Source organism: Mangifera indica, chromosome 17 (assembly GCF_011075055.1).
Source record: "Mangifera indica cultivar Alphonso chromosome 17, CATAS_Mindica_2.1, whole genome shotgun sequence".
Taxonomy (NCBI): Eukaryota; Viridiplantae; Streptophyta; class Magnoliopsida; order Sapindales; family Anacardiaceae; genus Mangifera; species Mangifera indica.
The window spans coordinates 1,202,355-1,212,467 of NC_058153.1; the positions used below are offsets into that span (position 1 = coordinate 1,202,355).

The 10,113-nt window shown below is 32.1% G+C and overlaps 1 protein-coding gene across 1 annotated transcript; it reads right to left on the reverse strand.

Annotated features, from left to right (window-relative positions):
• Positions 1 to 7,155: 7,155 nt before the first annotated feature.
• Positions 7,156 to 9,472, reverse strand: LOC123201011 (probable indole-3-pyruvate monooxygenase YUCCA4). Its single transcript, XM_044616455.1, has 4 exons — positions 8,473 to 9,472; positions 8,127 to 8,375; positions 7,901 to 8,023; positions 7,156 to 7,542 (listed from the first exon to the last, which is right to left on the reverse strand). The coding sequence occupies exons 1-4, from the start codon at positions 9,106 to 9,108 to the stop codon at positions 7,324 to 7,326; spliced, it is 1,227 nt and encodes a 408-aa protein (XP_044472390.1). The 5' UTR covers positions 9,109 to 9,472; the 3' UTR covers positions 7,156 to 7,323.
• Positions 9,473 to 10,113: the final 641 nt, after the last annotated feature.

The window sequence follows — 10,113 nt, forward strand, 5'->3', positions numbered from 1 at the left end:
TATCCCCCCTTATCTCCACTGGAAAAAATCTCTTTTCCTTATTTATTAGGAAAATAATAAAACTATGTATACCTATTTTTTTGGTTCATAAATATACAAATTACTTTAATATATATAATAAAAATCTAAATAAATTTAAAAAATATAAATAATCTAAAATTATAAAAATATATTACTATTTTAAATAAATATATTAATATAAAAAAATAAAAACAAAGAACAGAGAAAAAAGGGCATATATCCTTATCTTTCTTCCGTCCCTAATTATAAAATTTTTTTTATACCTATTATTAGAGTTAAAAAGGTTCAAAATCCTTAAAATTGAAATAAAATTATCATCTCGACGTGTAAGGTGATCCGGCAATATCGGTGGGTAGTCTACATTAATTATTAACTGTATTTTTTTCAAATAATTTTTCCTTAAGTGAAACCGTTTCGTCTGAATCAACTTTCCTTTTCAAGTTTTTCTTTCCTTGAGGAAACAAACTTATATGTATTCTCAAATATTCTATATTCTACCCCTTAATCAATAGGTATTCACAATATTATTTTTGCTCTTTAGTTACTTCTATAAACCAGGTTCGGTGAAGGGCTAATAAAAAAAAAGATAATTAATTAAAATAAGTAAAATTTTAAGCGTTTATACGTTTTTAGGCCACCCTAGAAAAGTTTTACTAAAATAAGCAAATCGTAGTTTTTTTTACCCTTTTTACCCTTATATTGAAAAACCAAATAAAAATATTTTTTCTGAAAATGTGCATCGGTTTATGGTGGTTACGATGGTAGATACGGATTTTACAGTGAAACCCTAAATATGTCGAATGTATATGGATGTTTTTGAATGTTTCGAACGCTTAAAATGATGTAGTTTCGATGTTAATGGATACGTAGAAATGTAACCGTTGAGAGACAAAAGCGCAAAAAATAAACAGTGTCGCGTAAAAAGTGAACGGTGTCACGCAAACTGCGCAAAAATACTGTTCACAGACTATGATATCTACTTTTGCGCGATGTACACAGTGTTTACGCGATGTGAACAGGTTTGCGCGGTGTAAACAATGTTTGCGCAGCACTGTAAATTTACGCAGCTTGCGTGACACTGTAAATTTGCGCGCTTTTGTCTCTCAACGGCTACACTTCTAGACATCCATTAACATTGAAACTACATCATTTTAAGCGTTCGAAACATTCAAAAACATCCATATACATAATTCGACATATTTAGGGTTTCAGTGTAAAATCCCTAGCCATCATCGTAACCACCATAAACCGACGCAAATTCTCAGAAAAAATATTTTTACTTGGTTTTTCAACATAAGGGTAAAAAGGTTAAAAAAAATACAGTTTGCTTATTTTGGTAAAACTTTTTTAAGGTGGCCTAAAAACGTATAAACGCTTAAAATTTTGCTTATTTTAATTAATTTCCTAAAAAAAAAATATTAATATCGATAATTTAATTTTATAAATAAAATATTCAAATTTTCTTTCAAATTACTTACATGCCCTTCATTATTTTATCTTAGGTGAAGGGCTAATACTGAGTTTCATAGTAGACTTAAGTTGAAGTACTCTTCAAAACAAGAAAATTAGTTTGAGAGTAACAAGTTAAAAGTGTTAAATTTCACTTTAAAAAAATATTAATTTTGAATTTGATTTAAATTTAAATATCTGAATGGACTTAAATATGTCTTATTTTTTAAAAAATAAATTTAATTATTGAGTTTAAATTTGGTTTATTTAATGAGTAATATTATGTGTACCTATTTTAGGTACATAAATATATATACACTCATATGCGTCATCATATGATTGATTATTGTTTTATTCTTAATTCAAAATTATTTAATCACATGATGATATATATAAATGTGTACATATTTATGTACTCAAAGTAAATACACATAATTTTATTATTATTTAATTTAAGTTTAAATTTGGTTTAATCCGCGTTTGACAATGTAGGGGGGAGGAACAACCCAATTTCATTATGGAGATTATAGAAAATCCCTATTATCTACAAGTGGGAATAATGAACATCTTTGTATTCGATTCATGAGAGCCCTATTTTGAGGGTAGGTAAACTGCCCTTCCTAATTTGAGGAGGGCTAACGGAACCCCCCTGTAATAATAAAATCTTAATGTGACCACCAGGCTAGGGAACTCTGTTTTAGGAATTGTCTAGTTTATTAGTGGCAGATATGTCTTTTGACTAAGATAAAGACAGATGTGTTGGGTTGTCAATTCGAGAGACCTATTCATTCTCTTGCACTGAAGGTCCTAAGCTTGGACCAATGGTTAATTGTAACTTTCCAGGTTTATTACCCACCGAAAAAAAAACTTTCCAGCTTTATTTAAGGAAAACGAAACAAGACAAACTGGACAATTTTACCCCTACCTTCTTTTGGAGCCGCGTCTTCTCATGGATTGGCAGGCACCAGACCACAGGAGCATCAGTTATTATTGGATTGGGTCAGAAACAATTGGACCCATCTATTTTCAGACAATTTGTTTTAACTTTATGGGCTAGACAGTGAAACCCAAATTCTAAATATCCCTACCAGGCTGTAAAAAACATATTCTCACTAAATTTACCCAAATCTTAGGATAGAGAATATCCGAACTGAACCCATTGCTTGGTTCAAACCAATTGATTTCAAGTTAGAACTCTAACTCTGTAACACAACTTAAAATTGACTTGTTTATCGGTTTTTCTTTTAATGAAAAAATTTAATTTAAATTTGATTATCTTTTTAAAACCGAATTATTTATATAAAATAAGTGAAACTCTAAAATATTGTTCACCTCACTCGTGGCCCTCTATTGGCTTTGTGTACTAACTCAAACTGTTTGTTATGGCTTTGATCCAAACTTGAGCAAACCACACACTCAATTTTATTCAGATTGAATTCACCTTACACAAATCCTAATACAATGGCAAAACATTTTGTCTACAGAAACAAATTGCTCATTGTAAGGTCCTTATCTTCTCATATGTAATTCCCAAGTCAGCCAGCCACAAAATGGAAAAGCTCAACAATTACAATGACATATGCAAGCCAAAAATTTCAAACTTACGCATGAAGCCAAGCTCAGAGTCCGTACTTGTGGCCCATACACAATATTATACGCATAGTTTGAGCAGATTATTAATATATATAAACAAAGAGAGGAAGGGAAGATAGAAGACAATGGAGAAGAGTCAAGAACTGTGGGCAATGAAAGGTCTCTCTCCCCATGAAAATGAAGCTGCTGTAAAAGCAACCGGCCACTGAGATCAGGTGGCCCCAAAGAATTCTTCGTGGACCTTTTTTTTTTTTTTTTTGAGCATATATATTTTTTGGATAATGAGAAATCTCATTTAAATTAAATTTTTTTGAATTGAATTAATTATATTAAGTTAAATCTCAAATAAAATGTTTGAACTCACAAGGATCACACTAGCTATATAAAAATCCAATCTTGAAATATTAGAAGAGAAAATTTGCACCCATACCCATTTTTGCATTGAATTTCCGCTGTTAGCACTCACACAACTCATCGAGAGTTATTGTATATAAATATTATTGTCTATAAATATTATTGTCATCGTCTCATCAGTTTGATCTAAAATCAACGCAAACCCGGAGAAGTTTAACAAATCTGAATTTGTCGTCGGCAATATCAAACAGTATTATTATCTAATAAATATGAAGTGATTTATATATTTTTTGCATGGGGGAATGGCATGCATATACAGCCATCAGTCTCTGATCACTGCATCGAACTCTGAATTCATCTTTTATCTCTACTACCTATTTCTCCTTCGTGCATGGCACGCCCCACCATGGAAAGGCCAAACCCTAAAAATTCGGAGGACTCATGTGAGGAAATGAAAGGTTGATAATGTGAAGTGATGGTGGGCTTGGAAGCGTGGGGATGAGGAGGTGGTGGGTTGCGGAAGATGGAAGATGAGAAGAGAGAAGAGTGAAGAGTGAAATGGAGAGAGTTTGATGATAAACAATTCAATCTGCTTCTGTTTGTGTCAGTAGGGGAAGAGGAGGAAGACGGTCATCGGTGACGTAAGTAATCAGCAGAGCTTTTCCGCGTGCCTGGAAGCGTGTGAAGGAGATTTTCGAATTGAATGAAAGGAGAAATTAAGAAGAGCCAAATTTAACTCTCTCTTTGGTTTTATCGTCTCTTGCTCTTGCCCTTTGCGTATTGTCATATGGCGGCACAGAGAGAGAGAGAAAGTGAGGCTTTAGGCGCTTGCTTGCTTGCATCATCAATGGCAGTGAGAGGTTGGAGGGTGAGTCAGAGACGCGGTGCTGTCAATTCTTCTGAAAGCTACGTACAATGGAGGCTCAGAGCCCCATCATTGTCTCAATTATCAGCAAAAAAGAAAGAAAGAAAGAGACACCACGCACGCTAGATTTTTATTGAGCCTTTGTACCATTTCATGTCGATGAAAACAAAACAAACTTCACTGATTCATCCATCGGCGATTCACGTTACAGATTCACTACTGGAGGTATAATATTTAAGAATATATTTTAAATATATAATTTTTTTCAGTGTTGAATATATTTTAAATATATAATTTTATAGATTAACATGTATTTTATACATACTTTTTTTATTATATATTATTACATATTAATTATATTAATTTATTTTTTATAACATTTATAGTATATATAAATTTGTGTATTATTTGTACAATTTTATATATAAAAAATTTAACTTATTTATATTTTATTATAGTATCAAAGACAAGTATTTCAACTGATAACTCTTTTCGGTACACTCATATTGTTATTTATGTGGAAGTATAAGTTTATTAGTTTGATACACTCATATTATCACCTATGTAGAAAGATGAGTGTATCAAACTAATAATATACCGAATCGATACACTCATCTTTCTACATAGGTGATAATATGAGTGTATCGATTCGGTATATTCACACTATCACTTATGTGGAATGATGACTTCACCAATTTGGCTTACTCATACTTTCACCTACGTGCAAAAATAAATTTATTAGTCCAGTATACTCATACTGTTATCTTTATGAAAAAATGAATTCATCAATTTAATACGCTCACATCGATATCTTGTCAATGGCCCTTTTCAACTCACATTTATATCTTCCATTGATGAGATATCATACTAACAAACTTAATTACTCAAATTATTTACTTGCTTGAATTTGAAAAAATATTAAAATATATTTCAAATATATGATTTTCTAGGTTAGCATATATTTTAAATATATTTATTTTAGTTATATGTTAATGTCTAAGATATATATAAATTTATATATCATTCAGATAATTTAATATACTAAAAATTCAATTTATTCGCATTTTGTCAGCATTCTGAAGTCTTAAAGTATCGATAAGAAAGGTAGATTAATGGAGCAACCAGCCAAATTCAATGGTACAGAAATGAGGACTGGTTCAAGTATGACGTATGAAGCAAGTGAGTAGTAGTTTTCTAGTGACGAAAACTGGGTGGGGAGATGAAACAGAGTAAAGGGTAAATAGTAAAATACTAAAAGCGGGTTCTTGAAAAGCTTACTAAAACTTAAGCATAAGGATTTACTAGTTTCCATTTTGGCAAAAGACAAGACCAGACAGCTCTGTGTCGTGTAACTTCCATAGCACAGTGTTTGAATTTGAACAATAAGAATATTCATGGAGGAGCTTACGCAAACACCACCACCACTGTCTGCAACTTTAAATATTTCTGCTATCATTTATCAAAGCTTCATCATGCAAAAACTGACTTTGAAGAAAAAATCATGGATCATCATCATCACCTCCATTGACCTGGGTTATGATGTAATTGTTCGTTTATAGCATGTTTTGGAAGACAAACTGGGTTATTTATACATTTAATTTTAGGGTAAGAAGAAGAACAGGGTTGAAATGGATAGACTGGCATGAGTGGGGAATGGTTAATTCTGTTGAAAATATGTAACACGTTGACCTCTGTTGAAATCTCGTTTTAAGACCTTCATTGATGGTGCTTTGATGAAAGCTGTCAACATTCAACCCCATTAGAGAACACAATTTTGTTTTAACCAAAAAAGGATTCTTTGATAAAAATAAAGTTCACGAAGATAAAGATGAGAGCTAGATGAAGATATATGTATTTTTATTTTTGACTTGTCCTCATGAGCAATTAGGTGGTATAAGTAAATTTTATCGGTACTCTAATATTTGTTATATTTGGCCACAATATAATTTGAGGGATAAAAAGAGAAAATTTTCAAATTTAAGATTAAGGGGATTTAAGTCCCTCCAACCGAACTAAAATATTATTTTTATAAAATTAGGTAAATTAAAATTTAATAGAATTATTGAATATAATGTGTTTCATGTGATCAATTAGAATTTTTTTTTTAAGATCTCTTAGAAATTTTGGATTATTCAATACATTTTATAAATAATATAATCTCATTGATGATATACGGGATTAAGATTTTATTAAACATTTGATAGAATCTAATAATCTATTATATTATTTTGATCCTTTTCAAAACCTATATAAAATTGAAAATGTTATCAAGAGAGGTCCACTAACCCATTTTTTTAAATTACATTATTTCATATTAATTTTTCTATATTTTATTTTTATTTAATATTCAACCTTATAAGTTTTATCTCTAATCTACCACTAATTTTATTCATTAAAAATTATTATTGAAAATGGGTTTTTTAAGAGAAAAAGACCAATTAAACAAATCTAAAGAATTTTGAATTTAGAAAGCATGGCTTAATCGAGTATTTTAGTTTCCCTTAATAGAGGTATGTATAATTTGATTTGATACGATTTGAGAGATTTTTTAAATCAAACTAAAAAAACGATTTAAAAATTTCAAATCAAACAAAACCGAACTAAATTGAAACAACACAATTTAAATTGAATTATGCATACCTTTAACTCTTAATTTTAATAGCATTTTAACAAATTATACGTTGATATTATGAATGAAATGACTATATTTATGTTTATTAATCTTAATAACATATATCATGATGTGATTATATAAATTTTAAGCAACAAACGGAGATGTCAAATAGGAAGATTTGAGAATAAATTACATTACATTATGAAATTAATTTACACAAACCTAAGATTGAAGATGCATACATGATGACAATAGATGACGTGAAACCCCTGGCAAAATTGGTGCATATACAAGAACCAAAGTGAAGAAGGCAAAACAAAAGTCAGTCAGAACTTGATGACAAATGATTACCCAATCTAAGAAAACACCCTAGAAAATATCCCAAATTTTCTATCTTTCTTTCTTAATCTTTAAATTTGGTTTCTTTCTATGATTTTCCAAGTAGAATAACATGGGTACTTTTACAGTCCTTGATTGTGATTGGCCTCCATTGCTCTGCAATGTCCTGAGCAATTTTACCAGCATCATAAGTTGTTCCTAGCAGCCCTCTTCTTGTAAACCCCACTGTATATAACCCATTATCTCCCTTCCATCCATTTGGAAATGGTGTTTTTGGCATCCCATCCTTGGTGAAGAAGTCATTTCCCTGCATTTGCACATTCATAATCAAAACAGAGAAAAAGTATAAAAAATTCTTCATTCCTAGATTCCATTTTGATGAGTTATCTCTAGAAAAAGTTCAAAATAGCGAGTTTGTAGGCTTGCTCAAGCAAAATGGGTCATCAGGAAAGACAATATCGGATGAAAGCTACATAAAGAGGAGGCATACAGAGAAAAGCAGAATAGCCCAAACAGACCCAAACTGATTTTATTCTTTTTTGCATGGAGAAAAGAAGGGATTTGTAGGTTTCTGGCTATCTGGGTAAGTGTCCAAGGCAGAAAGTGATGGGTGATTCACAATAAGATAAAACTAAAACTGAAAAAATGTAACCACTCATGTTTACCTTGAGCCAGGAAGGCACATTGCTTCTGTACCCAGTTGCTAAAATCACAGAATCAATCTCCTTTTCTTGTCCATCCGTGAATCTGGCTACATTTTTTGTTATCTCCTTCACACCTTCCATCACCTGGAACACTATCAATATTCAGCTAAATACTGAAGCAAATTTTTTGCAGAAAGTTACAAGCTTTTCACTATAAGGGTTTGTTTTTGGTTACTTGATTGGTTACCTTGATTTTACCAGATTTTATCTGGGAGAGTGCTCCTACATCCAGCACCGGCGTCTTTCCGGTGATGTTTTTTAGTTCAATTGGACCTGTTTTGGGACGCCGGAGACCCAATTGATCTGTGTTGCCCAAGGTGAAGTTTGCAATCAGTAGAAGTATCTTGTCTACTAGCCTTAAAGGAAACCACTTAAGCAGTGCCATGGCTATTCCAAATGTTGAAAAACCAAACATTTCTCTGGGCAAAACATGAACCTGAAACACAGAAATATGCAAAAATTCATCAATTTAATTCAAAATGTCAAGTTATGGATATAAGGAATAAAGAAAGTACTGAAGAAGTGAAACTTACAGTGTTTCGAACAACCATATGAGGGATTGCATTGTATCTACAAAGGTCTAAACTGACTTCCATGCCAGAATTACCACAGCCAACAACCAAAACCCTCTGGTTTCTAAACTCAGAGCCAGACTTATACTCACTGGTGTGAACAACAGGGCCATTAAACTTGTCAATCCCAGCAATTTCAGGTATCACAGGCTCAGCATTTTCACCAGTGGCAACAATAAGCCATTTAGAAATGTACTCAAAATCCTGAGTCTGCACCCTCCAAAAACGAGCCGAATGGTCAAAAACAGCGTGCTGCACAGCTTGCTTGAATCGGGGTTGGATTGAGAAATGTGCAGCATAAGACTCAATGTAAGCAATGAACTGGTGTTTTGTTGGATATTTGGGGAAGTGTTCAGGAAAACCAAGAAATGGAAGCTCACAGAAGTTTTTAGGAAGATGGAGTTTAAGACGATCATAGGTTTTGTATTGCCATAAAGACGCTATACAGTCACTTTTCTCAAGAATCAAAGAAGGTACACCTTGTTGAGAAAGGCAAGCAGAAACTGCTAAACCAGAAGGCCCTGCGCCTACTATAATAGGCCCATGAAAAAACACACGCTTTGTTAGTTTATCTTCTTGATCTTTACAAGACCCCATGTATAAAATCCCAAGAACGCCAGAAAAGGGTGATCAAAGAAAGTCAAAAGCAATGAAAAAAGATAAAAGAAAGAAGCTAAGTTTCTCCTTAATCCCTGTGTTGTTTTGGAGAAGAGAAGAAAAGAAACACTCTATAATAAGTGAAGAAGGATAGTCAATGGGAAAGCGAAATCAAGTTTCAGAGCAAAGGCAAAGGCAGAGGCAGAGGCAAAACCAGAAGCAGAAGTGTTATACGAATATGGAAATTTCAATGCATAGAAGGTGAAGAAGAGAAGCTTAAACGGAAGCGTGAAGGTTAAGGAAAAAGGATTTGGTTACCTTATGGTTATGGTTATTGTTAGGTCTTCTTTCTTTCTCTGTTGCAGAGTTTTGGGTGTCTATAAATACATTTATGTGACCTTTTACTTCTTGCAATGTCACATAAAGGTGAAGAAGAGAAATGTTGCATGAAAGGAAGCAGACCCGTTTAAATTCTTAGCCTCGGATCGGTAGAATTTTCTTTGAGCGTAACTGCTTATGGGTTTGAAACTTGTACCGTCCCGTTCGGCTGAGTTCTTATTTATTATGCGTAAGTTTATTTATTTATTTATTTATCATAATATTAATTATAATACTAAATTTGCCAGAAGATTTTTTTCTTTTTTAAGATTTGTTTTATTGTTTAAACTAAAATTATACAGTCCCTACCAGTTTGATTAAGAGAGCAGCACTATGATTTTTTAGTTTTAATTAATAATAAAAGGGTCTAAAACTGTGTGGGTGAGAAATGTTATCAAACTTGGGTGAGAAATTGTTTTCTCAAATTTTATGGATGGAAAAATGTCACAAGCTTTGGGTGAAAAATTGTTGTTGTCTCTTTGATTAAATATTAATGATCCGGTTAAAATGGTGGATTCGATTCAAATTATTCGAGTTCAAATTGATGTTCGATTTTACTTGGATTTACTCTTTGTGTTGGGCAATGAAACTAATTTTATAACTAATTATTTTTCTTCTCCAATGATT

Excerpts from the sequence above, each read along its gene's own strand:
- LOC123201011 (XM_044616455.1), bottom strand. The coding sequence starts at position 9,108 with ATGGGGTCTTGTAAAGATCAAGAAGATAAACTAACAAAGCGTGTGTTT. Across the intron at positions 8,376-8,472 it reads ATATGGTTGTTCGAAACACT|GTTCATGTTTTGCCCAGAGA; the intron begins GTAAGTTTCACT and ends TCTGTGTTTCAG. Across the intron at positions 7,543-7,900 it reads ATGTGCCTTCCTGGCTCAAG|GGAAATGACTTCTTCACCAA; the intron begins GTAAACATGAGT and ends GTGCAAATGCAG.